Here is a 15,243-nt window from a genome sequence, read left to right as displayed (position 1 = left end):
AACAAAAATGTTAGTAATAAGTGATCTTCTCGTTTCAATTTACTTCGTCAGTTTTAAAACTTTGATCCAAATACGGACATACTCACAGGAATTGAAGAAAGACACATGAAGATCTTCTTTAACAGCAGACCGGTCTGTTTTTTCTTCCGTATTTAAAAGCCATCTGTTGCCCCCCAGTGGAACAGTATTTCATTGATCTGCCAGTCACTGTCAGAAAGACAAGCAAAGAAAAACAATAATGTCATTTTTCATGGTACACCTGATGATCTATCACGGAACATTAATGTTCCATTAATGAAACATTGTCAGATTATCTTTGAATTAAACAAATTGAAGGAATATGACCGGATTAATTTTGAATGAAGTAAATTAGTAACACTGAATTACATTTTTTTCACTGTGTAACACTGCGACCCAGTACCAAATGACCTACAGACCGGCACCGGTACATTGACTGGCGGTTAGAGACCCCTGCTGTACACAGTATTACAGTAGTAGTACGGTATTACATCATGACCCTCCTCAGTTCTAGAACTGCTCTTAGTAAATGTATACGGTGGGTCCTGGTTACCTAAGGCCTGAGTACAATGTCTTTACACTAGATTTGCAAAATAACAAAGGCCTCAGTGTGTTTTCCATCAGCTGCTGCTGCTGATGCAGATGTTACGTAACAGTCGCTGCTGTCAAAGTCGTAGATTGACGACGGTGTTGATATGGAACCCGTCAAAGTCATGAAAGAACGAGCACCGAGGGCTGCTGTCTGGGGATCGTGATAACTACGCATGCATTATTGATCACGTACAGTTTATCACAAAATACACTCTGCAAATGTTCAAATGTACAAACAAAACACAGAGACACCGTGATTTATCTGAAAAAACACACACAAATGTTTCAAATTCTGAGACATAATTTGACTAGTAAAAACATTTTTTGTGTATATTCAAATGACAAATGAAGCACGACAAGGAGTAAAAAAGCGTATAAGAAATTGGCTATATGTTAGCCTGAATGTTAGCCCGTAAATGGTTGACTGTGTAGATGTAAGTACTACGTAACGTATTATTAAATGTTTCTGACAAGAAAGTCAGTGTCTCAACATTTACATTAAAGAGTTGCGTTTTCTTGACTTAAAGGACAAGTGCAGAGGAAGCTGAAGTTTCCTCTGGTGAATGTATAGAGAAAATAATGTACTGAGCAAAAACAAAAAAAAAACAAAAAAACTTTTCGGTTGAAGAGGTCAATATTTTTTGTACAGCAAGCAAGGACTTTGTGAGAAGAGTGCAGTCACTTCATGGAAAACCAGCGGTTGTGTAGTTTGAAGGGCAGATAAGATCGGAGCGTGTGCGTTTTTCACAGGAAGTGAAGGTTTGGGAAAGTTCACGTTGGGAGGCTGCAGCTCTGCAGTGCTTCTGTCAGTCTGTAGAACTGAGCGGTGTTTTGATTCACTGCTGTGAAAACTAACAGTGTCTGTGAGGTCACAGGGCCATCGGCACATCGACACGAATGCACCGTTTAAAAACGAAACAAACTTCTGAAACATCATGGAAAAAGTGCTACTGAGAAAATTATAGCTAAACTGAGTGCGAAACAATAGGTAGATATAATTTACGACGTGACCCCGGGTGCTTAAAGCTGCCCACTGTTCACTGGGTTAAAAACAGAGGTCACATTTGATTGTGTGCAGTGGTGAGATGTGTCACCATGACAAGGAGTTCACTTCCATTTTTCACTTTAATATAAAAAAAGTAAATAAAATAAGTAATTATGAACACTGTGAAGAATTTGAAAAAACAAATTTGAAAAAAAAAATATCTGATGAAATTAGTTTTTAAAAAAGTAAAAAAAAAAACAAATATAAACGGTTAACCTCAGAATATGTCAATATTTATTAGAGATGAGAAAATACTTGGAAATGTACGGTAACAGAGAACAAAAAAAAATCTCTGTCCCTTCATCTGATGTTCTGTGTGTGAGTGAGTGAGTGACAGAGAGAAAGACAGAGAGAGAGAGAGAGAGAGAGAGAGAGAGAGAGAGAGAGAGAGAAAGTTTAAAAGGATCAGCTGAAGTAAAGCTGTGCTTTTGGAGAGAGTCACGGATTTGGGCACTTTATTTGACACTTTATTCCCGTTCTTGTTTCTTCATCGCGGTCATATCTGACCAGATCCTTCCTCCTGCTTTGACCACCACTGTGGTCATGGTGGAGCAGCACGAGAGCAGCCACACTCTTTACCGTCGTCGGCTTTTACGCACCACGAGCGCATGAAGCTGCGCCTGGAGCTCCGGACACCACCATGCTCTCCTCCTCCTCCACCGGTTCTTTTTCTAACTACACCGAAAGCGGAAACGGTACCGATGGCTTTAACTCAGACCTGGACCGAAACCTGACGGATTTTGATTCTCAGCTGTGCACAACACTGACCAGAAATGTGAGTCGTGGAAACGGTTCGGACCCGTTCGGACGGAACGAGGAGGTGGCAAAGATCGAGATAACGGTTCTGAGCGTAGCCTTCGTAGCCGCGGTTCTGGGGAACTTCAGCGTTCTCCTGGCCATGCACCGAACCCGCAGAAAACCGTCACGCATGCATCTGTTTATGCGCCATCTGAGCATGGCCGACCTGGTGGTGGCGTTCTTCCAGGTGCTGCCTCAGCTTTGCTGGGAGATCACATACCGGTTCTACGGTCCGGACTTTCTATGTCGTATCGTCAAACACCTGCAAGTACGTTTCCAAGGTTCTATGATAGAGTCAAACTTTATAAAGGAACAGCTGAGTTAAGATTAGCAAAGGTTCAGTTTGCAGATGAATAACGCCCTCAATTAGTGGATCACACGTTTACATTTGAAAATATATTGTTTTTAATGTAGAATTGTATTCTGTAAAAGTGTACGGCTCAACAAAAGCACGGTGCTCTCCCTGTGCTTTCTTTGGTCTTCTAAACTTCTTTGGTCATGTAAACCCGCAGGTTCTGGGCATGTTTGCCTCCACCTACATGATGGTAATGATGACTTTGGACCGTTACATTGCCATCTGCCACCCGCTGCAGACACTACAGAAACCCACACATCGCGCCTACATCATGATCGGCGGTACTTGGGCGTGCAGCCTGGTCCTCAGCAGCCCACAGTACTTCATCTTCTCCCTGAGCGAGGTCTACCCGGGCTCTGCCGTCTACGACTGCTGGGGTCACTTCGTGGAACCCTGGGGCCTGCCAGCCTACATCACCTGGATCACAACGGGAATCTTCCTGGTTCCCGTGCTGGTGCTGGTTATCTGCTACGGCTTCATCTGCCACACCATCTGGTGGAACCTCAAGTACAAGACCCGAGGGAGAAGAAGCTTGAGCACAGTCGCTGAGCCCACCAAGAGTGGAATCCTTGGCCGGAGCTCCGTCAGCAGCGTCAGTTCCATCTCCAGAGCCAAACTGCGAACGGTGAAGATGACCTTCGTGATCGTCGTGGCATATGTGGTTTGCTGGGCACCGTTCTTCACGGTGCAGATGTGGTCGGTTTGGGACAGGTCCTCATCCTGGCACGGTGAGGCTCCAAAACGACTCATCCTGGCACGGTGAGGCTCCAAAATGACTGCTTTAATTTTTGCTGCTTTAATTTATTTCATATTTACTCATCATGTTTATTTGAAAGATTTCTAAAAGAGTGTATTGGTATTAATACACATGAGTAACTCTAATCATAATCATATCATACAGTCGTAGTGATTTATTTCGAGAGCTTTGTGGAACCGCATTGTGACTGTGACTTTGCCAACTGACCACCGGGGGCAGCAGAAGAACGGCCCTGTGAGCTAAAATCATTGATTTTCTCTATGGACTCTGGCTTGAATGTGATTTCAACCAGTTAGGATACATTTTTATTCAACAGCAATAAACCTAAATAACTCTATCCAAACCATGTGATCTCTTTGACTTGGACAGATAGATAACACTTTATTAATCCCTCGTGAGTCCTTCTTTATTGTGCTACATTTGCAGTCTTTCGTTTGTGTTTTTTTTTATGACTTCCAGGTGTACGTCAGATTTTCCTGATGTTTTTATGTCAGAGATTACGAAGCTACCACCGTGTTAGCGTAGGTGAGCGACATAGGTACTGATATACAGTATGTGAATTCCAACTTACGGTGAAGATTTCGGTGTGATCAATTTTAAGGGCACAGTAGGAACGCAACTGCGACATAAGTCGACGACCTCCTGTAGTTTGTAATTTAAACTGAGTCCTAGTGGTAATTTAAATTAACAGACACATTCAATTTTAAATTAAAACATGTTTACAATGTTAATGTTTCCACTTTTCATACATCCTGTGTTGAATACGCTCTGGTAAAGATGTGAAATAAATCCACTGTTATGACATTACAGACAGTGTTTACCATAAATTAAAAAATAAATAAATAAACAAGGCAGGGATTTTTCAAGCTCAGGAGATAGTCGAGAGACCTCTTTACTTCTGATGCTGAACATTCAGAATGAAAGCTTCTCTCATCAATCGGAAGAAATTCATTAAAGCGTTGGCGGAAAAAAAGCCTCAGCAACTGCTGCGAGTCATTCTGCCGCTGCTGTTATTATTCACAGGGTTAGATGGATTTTTGAAGGTGGCCATGACTCACTGAACTGAAGCGCCGACATCAGCAATGGCTTAAGTAAAAAGATTGAAAAGCATGTGATAGTTTTTACATTATATGGAGTGAAGCACATCGAACCATTTTAACCAGAACGGACAAAATGTTGACTACAACAAAAGTAAAATAAAGAGCATTTCATCAGAATTAAAAAAAGAAAGTTTGCTAGATATCAACTTTGTGTTTTATTTAAAATGTATTGAACAATTCATTTAAGAAGTACAATAACTGGAGTCCTACGTACAACAAAGTTAATAGTAGAAATCAGTGATTTTGCCCTCTGCTGCCTCTTGTGGTCAGTTTGTGTCCTTGAGGTAAATCTGAACAAAGAATTCCAACACAAATGTGATAAGGTGGATGTAGCACGAGTTTTTTTTTACATTTCTTCTCCAAGTCCAAACTCAATTTTCAGTCCAAACTTCGCATTTTTGAAACAGCTAATTTTTCGTTGAAAAATTAAAAATAACAAAGGCGTCTCTTGTTTCTCCCTACAGACTCTGAGAACACCTTTGTGACAGTCTCAGCTCTGCTGGCCAGCCTCAACAGCTGCTGTAACCCCTGGATCTACATGATCTTCAGTGGTCACCTCCTGTCCGACTTCGCCGGCAGCTTTCCGTGCTGCAGATGCCTCAGGACCAAGTTGGGACACCAGGACTCAGACAGCAGCATCCGCCGTACTACACTGCTGTCCCGCCTGCACGGCCCACGAATTACCGAGCCTCTCAAGGATTCGCCGTACTACACTGCTGTCCCGCCTGCAAGGCCCACGAATTACTGGGCCTCTCAAGGATTCTGATTTTGTTACGAAAAACTGTCCCCAGGTCCCAGCTACGTCCTAACCACTAGACCAAAGTTCCCAAACTCTGACCTGAGGACCACTGTTGCTACCATCATCTTATTCTTAAGAGCCCTTAGAAAAAGTAGTTTTTGTTTAATATAAAGAAATATATATAATAATACAGCAGTATAACAGTGTTTTTCAACCTTGGGGTCAGGACCCCGCGTGGGGTCGCCTGGAATTCAAATGGGGTTGCCTGAAATGCCTAGCAAATGGATATAAAAAAATCCTGATAGATGGATAAAAAATATTGTTCTTCCTAAAATAATCATTAATTATTTGATGATTTCTAATTCTAGAAAAGAAATTGTCTCTGGAGGCGCCAGAAATTTGTTAAGATGAAAATAGGGTCACAAAAAAACCGCCAAAAAACCACTGGTATAACAACATTGCAAACAGCAAGTAGAAATATTTTTTCCCTGTTATCGTATGATTGTCTAAAGAATTTTAATTAACAAACATAAAAAACAACATTTAAAAATAAATATTTAAAATTATTTGACATCTAGTCACAGGCCAGATGTTGGGGGTTTGTGGGCTAGAAGTGGCCCTCGACCCATAAAAAACAACATTTAAAAATAAATAGAAGTTAGAAGTTTAGCACCCTTGCACTATTTTCATTAGTCTAAACCAGAGTGTGACATCAACAGTTTTCACAATATTTCCGTCAGTGGTCTTTGTCAATGGTTGTTATTGTAAATGTTGTTAAATAATGTGAGTGTGCTTTTGACCACAATAAGAAGACGTTTGTTTTATTATCTTTGTATCTCTGTAGTATTTTCTGTCATACACAGTAACTGCCTTGTCTTCTACAGTTTGCGGTTGTACGGTTTGGTAGAAGTCCGAGTTTCTAGTTTGTTTTCTGTGTCCAGAAACCATCAGGAAATGACGAGGTCTCTGTAAACGTTTAAGGTCTTTGTTGAGGTTTCACACTGTTAGACATCCACATTTTCAACAGAAATATTCAAATATGTTAATTTATTACTTTGCTATTGGAATTCATTTGTTCAGATTTACCTCACTGACACAAACTGACCACAGGGGGCAGCAGTAGCAGCCTTTGTGTGATTTCACAATTCAAAAAGAGCACTTTTGAAAACAATACTACCTCTGTTAAAGGCTAATTTATGTTTATGATGTACAGCTTATCAAAAGCACATAGAGACACATTTTTAAAGATGACAGTTTCTGACGGCATGTCATTTCTTTACCCTCATGTTCATGTAAAGTTATTGTATTTATGCTAAATATATTGTTGTTATGTTTCTCTTAATAAATATCTATATAATGTTGCACATATTGTAAATAAAGCTAAATGTTATTCCCTGATCTTATACATAATGATTGTTGTCATTTTTGAGAGCAATTGTTGGTGACAATGTTTGATCAGTAGGGGGTGCATAAAAATTAAACAAATTCTCGCTTCATTTAGGTTTTGCTAGTGTATGGTAACTCAAACCCAAATCTGAGCGTTTTCTGAGGAAGCAAATTTTTACTCTCTTTGCATACTCAGCAACGAGAATCTAAAAAGTATTTTATCCGGCTGATGCAGGGGTCTGCATGATTCCTTGAAATTGATTCCTGAAACACATTCCATCTGTGGAGGTTGAGCTAAAGACAGAACCTCTGGCTGAACCTGAACCAGATGATCTAAAGATCTGTGATTTCCTTTGATGGAAAACTCAATTAGGCTCAAGCCACCTCCACGTCCACAAATCTGAGGTTCAGCGAGGTCCCCGTGACCTGGTTTAACCCCCGTAGGTGCAGGACCAATGCCATCACAGGTTCATCATGGATGACGAAGGCTCCAGAGTTTGATTGGTCTGATTCAAATGTTACACATTTTAAACCCTGGGGTGTCAAACATACGGCCTGGGGACCAAAACCAGCTCATTAGTAATTATAATATTTAATTTTACATTTGAATTTAAATTAAATTTTAAAGTTTATATGTGCTTTATGCTGGTTTCACTGATTCTACGATACAAACTGATGAATAAAAACTAGATTTATACCAGTTATGGAGCTGTTTTAGACCAAAGCTTTCGAAAAAGTAATACAAGGGAAAACGTTACAAGATTTGTGACTTATTTTGACTTAGCAAGCATACTGACAAAAAGCAGATACCGCACCCTGGTGACCTCAAGGGGTGAAAAGGTGGGATCAGCCAGAGTAAGTGAAGAGAAAATGAGAAACAGCTGAGGGCAGTGGAAAACCAAAATGAAGCCAGAGATCAGTTTTGGACCTAAACACTGTGGACTTGGTGGTTTGATAAATTCTCAGCTGTGATGGATGGGTGGATGGAGGACTCAAGACTCCTACAAAGCCAGGAATCTAAAACAGTGTCTTCATGTGTCCCTCGTCCTCTTCTCTATACATGCTGCTCTGTCATTTTTCTAATTTCCTGGTGGTTTTTTTCCTGCTGCGACACAGTTTTATTTGACTGTGTTCTGAACAGAGGCGTCGTTATCTTTACCTAGAACATGTGTGAGTTTCACACTGAGATGTTTCTCCTTCAGCTCCTGTAAAACGCTCCAGCAGGAAGGAAGATGGGGAAACATTTGCCTTTTTTTTAAATCAGAACAATGAACAAAAACTGATCCCATTAAAGGAGCCTGTTTTGTGTTTAGGGCAACACTTGTTATTGTCTTATGTAACGCTTCTGTAGTTAGCTGCTGTCAAGTAATGAACGTGTAAAATGAAGACAACTACATCTGGGAGTAAAGGTCTGTATATCAAATGTTGTATTAATATAAATTACATGAATACATATTTAAATAATAGGGATGTTCCAAAATATCAATACTAAGATGTATTGCTATATTTTGTCTTGCAGTACGATACAGATATACTGGGGAGAATTTAAAAAATATTCAAACAATAAACATGCACTTGTTATAAAGAGATTCATTCACAATAACTTGCTGCTTGAATGCGCCCCACTACAAAATTAAAAAATCAAAAACACAACCCGGGAAAAACCACACAAACAGTAGTGAAGGGGAGCCAAATAAAACCGAAACGTGTACTATATATATAAACCGTGGATAGTATATAAAAATATGATGAAAAGGATGATTGCAGTAAATATAGAGGGGAGAGGATGAATATATTGTAGCGATACCATCAGGCTGGCAACAAGTAAAAGACTGGAGACATCTAGTGGCTAAATATAGCAAATGCAGCTGTATATGAGCGAAACCGGCCCATAAACAAACATTATGAAAACAGTAATAGTCGTTTGCGTGATATATGCAATCAGCAAAAAGTTAAGAAAATCGCAGTATTTAAGACTTAACAGTGTAACCTCTATTGGTCGTGTAAGTATCTGTAAAAAACCTGTAATGCGGAGTCTAAATACTGCTGAGTCACTCATCACAATATCGAACAATATAATGAAAAGACGGCTTTAAAAAGTGTTTTTACATCAGCAAATGTATTTGTATTTTTTTATTACTTATGGAAATTTAAAAAAATTATTTAGCCTTCAATTTAATTACACTGTACTATTTGTTTGTTAACATGCTTAAATAACTATCCAGTACTGCACTATATATATATTTATATATATATGTATGTATATATGTATTTATATGTGTGTGTATTATATATATATATACATATATATTTATATAATATATACAGTATATACAGTATATATATATATATATTTATATATATTCATTCTAGGCTTAAGGTGACATTCTAGGCTTAAGGTGGCTGGTGCCTGTTGCATCACTTACTGTGTTAAAGTTCAGATTACTGGAGATTTTTCAACCTGAGAATAAAGTTCACTCAGGTGCACTGAGCCTCAGGTGTGAGTTATTTTTTAAACTGTCAAGAGCGAACACTGTAAGTATGGCAGGATTCTACTTTTACACAATATTTGATTTGTGCGATACTGTTTCTGTGTGCATTCATGGACTTCTTGAAGTCCTGCCAAGAAGTCACATGACGTTTTAAATAATCAGGACTTCTACTCTGTGAATCAGTTCAGCTAATAAAAGTTAGCTGTTAATGTATGTAATCTTTGTTGTTAAGGGAAAACAATACTATATTGAAAATGCAGGGATAACCTTTGTTTAGTGTTTGTGGTTTTATGAAGAACTCTTTGTTACCTAATAATAGGTACTATACATTTGAAGTTTATTAAAACACAACTTTATTAAGCCATTTAAATTGCATTTAAATCACTTGGCTGAAGGCTGAAAATCTTTGTGCATTACCTTTTAGGCAGTGCTAACTGATAACACATAGATGGAAATAGTTACAGTTAAACCTAGATTTGCTAAATATTAGTACTCTACGTTATTAACGTTATTGACGTATCAGAAAACCAGCTGTGGAAGGAAATTCTTAAAATTCGTGTCGGCTCGAGAGTATGCTCCACGACATCCACAATAGTGAATGATATTAAAATTGAATGAAAGTAATGCCGACTAACGGCGTTGTTGTCAGCTAGTATTATTACAGTAAGGTCTTATTTATTTAATTATGGTAGAATAGTGTGTTAATACACTTGAACATGAACAACAACAAAAGTTAAAATGGCAGCTTTACCTGGTCTGCTGTTATAACTGTTATAGCAAATGTTAGCTTCGGTGTGTGTACTCCTTTAGTACTGGACTGCAGTACTATACTCCAACAGGCTTGAAGTTCGGCAGTGTTGAGAAAACTCCCCACTGCTTTCTAAGGAACAGCATTGCTGCCACACTGGGCGGAAAAAAAGGCCCAGTTTCACGTCATTACAATAAACTTTTCACGTAAGTGTGGCAGCAACACGCTATAGTATACAACTATGTTTTCACAGCGAAAGAAACAAATGAACTACATTTACATGTAGTGTGAGCACGTGACATGAGGTCACGGCCCGGGAAAAACCACATAGACAGAAGTGAAGGGGAGCTAAATAAAACCGAAATGTGTACTATATATATAAACCGTGGATAGTATATAAAAATATGATGAACAGGATGATTGCAGTAAATATAGAAGAGAGAGGATGAATATATTGTAGCGATACCATCAGGCTGGCAATAAGTAAAAGACTGGAGTACATATGACGGTTTCGCTACTTTCAATAAATGGATCGCTCCGTCCAGCACCTTCTCATGTTTGCTTGAAAAACTTAATGACATACCTAGTCAGGTTAAAACTGACATCTGTAGTTTGCACTTCAATGTTTTCTTCCCATCTCCCCGTGTGGTCTTCGAGAAGGACGACCTCAGCACTAATTTAAGAGTGGGAAAACATCGTAACGGTTAAGCAGTGAGACATTTACTATCTATCGTCCATCTATCTGTCCTTCTTTTGACAACAACTAACCATGTTTGACAACTATCACCACTTTTAATGTGCTAGTTTTGGTTTTAGAAGCAGGTGGTGTTTCTTTTAGTGTTAGAAATGTTTTTTGTGTCGCGAAACAAATGTTTAAATATAAACCTACGTGTCAGTCTGCAACAAATGAAAGTAGTATAAAAAGTTAAACCAGAGTTAAACGCGCGGGTTAAACCAGAGTAACCTGCTACACTTGGCCTGCAGCTAATCGATTCCCTGTTAACTGTATCAATGCCAAATTAAAAGCTGTAACGACTCCTGCGCTGATGAAATACTGAATCAGTTTCGCATTAATTTTATTATTGTCCCATATCGAAAAAAATTGGGAAGAATCTTGGATCTCATTTTTATCAATGCTGCCATGTCTGTATTCCTGCTAAACCTCAAATCAGTTATTTGCTATTATGTTAACTCTGAGCATTGCCCTCTTGAACATTTGATGAATTTTATCATTTATGCAAATTTTTTTATTCAAAACCAAAAACTTGCTTAATAAACAACAACAACAATAATCTAACTGGCTTCCCGGATGGTACACAAATATTAACTATTTGGATTATCTGCCAGGTAATTTGACTCCAGCATCATGTGGATTATTAGGAAAAAAAATACAGTATTAAAACAGGTTGGAGCAGAATATCAGTTAAAAAGTCTAGTGTTTTCCACATAAAAAGCCCCAAATGACAAAAATTGGGAGAAAAAGCAAAACATTTCTTAAATTTAAAACAACTCTTTTGGATGTAATTCTCATCTCTACCTGATTAGGTTCACAGTCCTGTGGTGATTTTTTTTCTTCATTGTGGTAAATTCAAACAGATGTTTTCACATCCAGAATTATATGAAACTGAATGAGGAAGGCAATATGTGTGATGTCACAGTTTATCCCAGTAAACTGGAAGAGTGACCAGATTTACAAGATTACCTCTAATAATTGACTAGTATGTCAGACTGTGTCCTGGTGTGTAACGTATTTAACACCTATATATTTCTTTACAGAGGATTGTTGATAATGTTGCGGGCTCTTGCTCCCATCATCTCTGTTGCCCCAGTTCGGGCAATGATGGATGAGAGGTTCTCAGTACTGGTGGAGAACCTACCTCCAGCAGCACCAGTGACAGTGCAATCGCACCATTACTCAGATGACCAGGATGATTGGGAGGCGTATGGTCACTACATTAGTGACCATAATGGAACTGTGTCTGGTAAGTAGTTGTCTTCATTAAATTCGATTTTTCTAATTTCACATCCAGTGTCTGCTTTTTTTTCTTAACTTCTTGCTTTTGCAGTTTCCAAACATTTGAGTTTTGGGGGCACTTACTCCGGAGTTGAACCTATGGGTTTGTTGTGGAGCATGTGTCCGGTGCCAGGAAGCCGCATGGGCCTCAGGTGATGAAACCTGCATTTTCATTCAATTATGTCCAATCAATAAGTAAAAAACCTAAAAAGTGTTACGATTTGAAGGGTTACACGCAGATGTTTTTCCGTCACGCATCTTTGCACAACAGGTTAAGAAAGAAGGACGTGTGCACACCCCTGGTGGTCAACATCTCCGTGTACAGTGGACATGATGGCTTTAGGGATAAAAAGCCTTTGGCGTCGGCCATAACAGAGCGTTGGTACATGGCTCCTGGTGTCAAGAGGATAGAAGTCAACGAGAATGGAGTGCGAGGGACACTCTTCATACCTCCAGGTGTAGTGGACATGTAGGACAGTCAGTCGACAGGTTGACCTCAGGACTAATATGTTTGGAATTTCGTTGAACCCATAAAGTGGGGTCGTCCAATTCAATTGTGGTAGATGAAGATTATGGTCAACGTTTGAATAGAATTAGAGAAAAAGCATTGTGAAGTGCATGTTGTAAACACATGGGTCTCGACCACTGAATTTAACCAATCCACCCTAAACATTACTAAAGACTCTATGCCATAGACTTTTAAGACAACCTTAGGCCATGGGGGTCGCATAATCCCCACTCCTACCTCCATCCTGGAGTTCAACATTTGTCTTTTTGATGGTCAGGTTGGAAATCTCTCAATGGAGTTTCAAATTGTTTGGACCCACCTAACTCCTGGTACTGCCTTTTGTATCTGTTAAAACTGGAATCTCTCCTATTCCCTCTGCTTAGGTCCTGGACCCTTCCCTGGCATATTGGACATGTGGGGCGGTGGCGGCGGACTTCACGAGTATCGCGCTGCTCTGTTAGCATCTCATGGTTACACTGCTTTGGCACTGGAGTATTTTAAACCTGGAGAACTGCAGACAGCTAATCTAAAATTTCAGTATTTTGAGGTTTGTGCAATTTTTTATAGAAACTGCTGCAGATAACTGCTGACTTTAAACACAAATGCCAAACACTTGGTTCTAAGACTCGGTAAATAATATAATTTCTAATTAAGAAGAAGTTTCACAAAACAAAATTGTGCCTCCCTTTTCCCCAACAGAATGCATTTCGCATCATCCAGGACCATCCCAAGGTGAATCCAGACAGTGTAGGAATTCTGGGTCTTTCTCTTGGCAGCAGTATTGCTTTGGGTTTGGCAGCGTACAGCAACATTATCAAGGTAGTGTTCATGCATGATTCGTGTCGTTATTTTAGTAATATGTTGTTGAAATCTAACACTGTTGAAATGAACCGACGAAGTACCTCACAGAGAAGTGACCAAACAATTACAGTGAACAGTGATGTCAAAGAGTCAAGAGAGACTGTTAGCCAGCAAATCAACAACAACTAACTTTCATCAAACTATCATTGAACCATCAGACTGAACTGTAACATGGTAATTTTCCACAAAAAATGTTGAAAATTAGAAAAAGAAGGTCCAAAAATACTGGAAATGGTGAGGTTATCCAGGAAGATTATTTATCCTAAGTTGCTCCTGCGTGTCTGTTGTAACTTTAGTTTATAGTGTGAGGTTTTTCTTGTGAGGCTTGTCTGTGTAGCGGCTGAAAGTGTTCTAAGAAAAGTCCTGGAAAATAATTTCAGGCAAAGAGTTAGACCCTGATCTGGTAGAAGAAGCCAGCAAAATTATGGCAAGAACAACAAAATCAAATACTGATTTACCAACAAGCTAATATTAAATCACCAAACCTGTGAAAGACTACGAATCATGCCACAGGATGCTGTTGACTGGATTATGAAATATCAACTGGTGGTGTACAATGACACACAGATCTAAGCGCTAATACACCATTTATTATTAGGTGAAGATGAACTGAGTCATCTTTAGCCATGTTATATAGACTTTAAACAAGGGATGTCCGATATTTACTTTTTACCGATATCCGATACGCCAATATTGTCTAGACACGATCCCGATACCAACCGATACCGATATATGCAGCCGTTTGCAGTGGTGTGCTGTGTCAGATTTGCCATACATTAGATTTACTTTCACTTCAAAACCATTTTTAGGTCACATCATCTGGGCTAAAACCCAGGCATGGCGTTAGCAGTTTTTCATTATCGGAAAAAAATACTCTTACCGATATTAATGACATAATTATGCTGATAATATTGCTGGGCTGATATTAAACAAAGCTACTTTTAATTGATGACACAGATTAGCCAATCAACCAACATCAGGTGACCAACCAACAATCAACAAAACCAATCGCACAACAAACATTTTCTCTCTGGCCAATCACTGATCTTATTTTTGTGTGTGTGTTGCAGCCTCGTGCGTGTGTCTGTATTGGCGCAAATCACACTAATGGACTTGAAGTCCATGAATCCAAAGATGGCTTCATGTACGTATCATTTATGTTATAAGTTCACAACTTTACAGTCAAGGCTGAAATGAATGGTCTGTGTTATGACAGAAACCTGGAGCAGGCCATCGTAGACGAGAACAACCATCACATCTGGAGGAACATTGGTCTGGCCATGATGAGAGACCCCAGCAACCTGGTGGATGTACGTATAACAACACCTGACCAGACTTTAACCCTTTTAATCTTACGTGTTTCAATACAGGGGATTCTCGGTTTACGACATCCTCGACCTGCGGCGATTTGTGGTTACGTCGCCATCTCCCATAAATTTAGCAAGAAAGTCTTGCTCCATCATTTTGACGCACGGGGTTAAAACAAAATTTGCACAGGAACTAATTGGCAATCAGAGTGGGCGAATCGCTATAAGTGGAAGAAGACGTTAGCATTCTCCAGTTGTACGCCATACATTAGATGGGTTACGTCGCCATCTCCCATAAATTTAGCAAGAAAGTCTTGCTCCATCATTTTGACGCACGGGGTTAAAACAAAATTTGCACAGGAACTAATTGGCAATCAGAGTGGGCGAATCGCTATAAGTGGAAGAAGACGTTAGCATTCTCCAGTTGTACGCCATACATTAGATAGTGCTTCATTCGCTTTCTTTCATTTGTGTTATTTTTTTTGTTGGGGGGGGGGGGGGGCTTTTTGCCCTTCGTTTTGCCC

At 39.3% G+C, this 15,243-nt stretch overlaps 2 protein-coding genes across 4 annotated transcripts in view; both read left to right on the top strand.

Moving 5' to 3' along the window:
* Window positions 1–1,870: 1,870 nt before the first annotated feature.
* LOC103382543 (arg8-vasotocin receptor) lies at window positions 1,871–6,023 on the top strand. Its single transcript, XM_008315367.2, has 4 exons — window positions 1,871–2,720; window positions 2,965–3,535; window positions 5,129–5,335; window positions 5,397–6,023. Exons 1-4 carry the CDS (start codon window positions 2,295–2,297, stop codon window positions 5,471–5,473), a joined length of 1,281 nt encoding a protein of 426 aa, XP_008313589.2. The 5' UTR covers window positions 1,871–2,294; the 3' UTR covers window positions 5,474–6,023.
* Window positions 6,024–9,158: 3,135 nt separating this feature from the next.
* The window catches only part of LOC103382535 (acyl-coenzyme A thioesterase 4-like), a 10,071-nt gene continuing 3,986 nt past the window's right edge, over window positions 9,159–15,243 (top strand). The window contains exons 1-8 of one of the 3 annotated variants that reach the window (XM_017034595.2): window positions 9,159–9,324; window positions 11,806–12,011; window positions 12,096–12,195; window positions 12,315–12,499; window positions 12,935–13,098; window positions 13,251–13,370; window positions 14,483–14,556; window positions 14,629–14,722. In XM_017034595.2, the coding sequence (XP_016890084.2) occupies window positions 11,819–12,011; window positions 12,096–12,195; window positions 12,315–12,499; window positions 12,935–13,098; window positions 13,251–13,370; window positions 14,483–14,556; window positions 14,629–14,722 (930 nt within the window). In that variant the 5' untranslated portion in view covers window positions 9,159–9,324; window positions 11,806–11,818. Of the gene's footprint in view, window positions 9,325–10,593; window positions 10,741–11,805; window positions 12,012–12,095; window positions 12,196–12,314; window positions 12,500–12,934; window positions 13,099–13,250; window positions 13,371–14,482; window positions 14,557–14,628; window positions 14,723–15,243 lie in introns of those variants that run through there. The other 2 variants (XM_017034594.2, XM_017034593.2) reach the window with 2 other exon arrangements.

The sequence above is a fragment of the Cynoglossus semilaevis genome, chromosome 8, assembly GCF_000523025.1.
Source record: "Cynoglossus semilaevis isolate Cse_v1.0 chromosome 8, Cse_v1.0, whole genome shotgun sequence".
Classification (NCBI taxonomy): Eukaryota; Metazoa; Chordata; class Actinopteri; order Pleuronectiformes; family Cynoglossidae; genus Cynoglossus; species Cynoglossus semilaevis.
Note: the sequence above shows the minus strand (reverse complement) of the source record. Positions and strands in the feature narration are given on the sequence as shown.

What these genes read in the sequence shown, in the direction of transcription:
- LOC103382543 (XM_008315367.2), top strand. Translation starts at nt 2,295, where the DNA reads ATGCTCTCCTCCTCCTCCACCGGTTCTTTTTCTAACTACACCGAAAGC. An exon ending in GTATCGTCAAACACCTGCAA is followed by an intron (nt 2,721 to 2,964) that starts GTACGTTTCCAA and finishes GTAAACCCGCAG; the next exon opens with GTTCTGGGCATGTTTGCCTC. An exon ending in ACTGCTGTCCCGCCTGCACG is followed by an intron (nt 5,336 to 5,396) that starts GCCCACGAATTA and finishes CCCGCCTGCAAG; the next exon opens with GCCCACGAATTACTGGGCCT.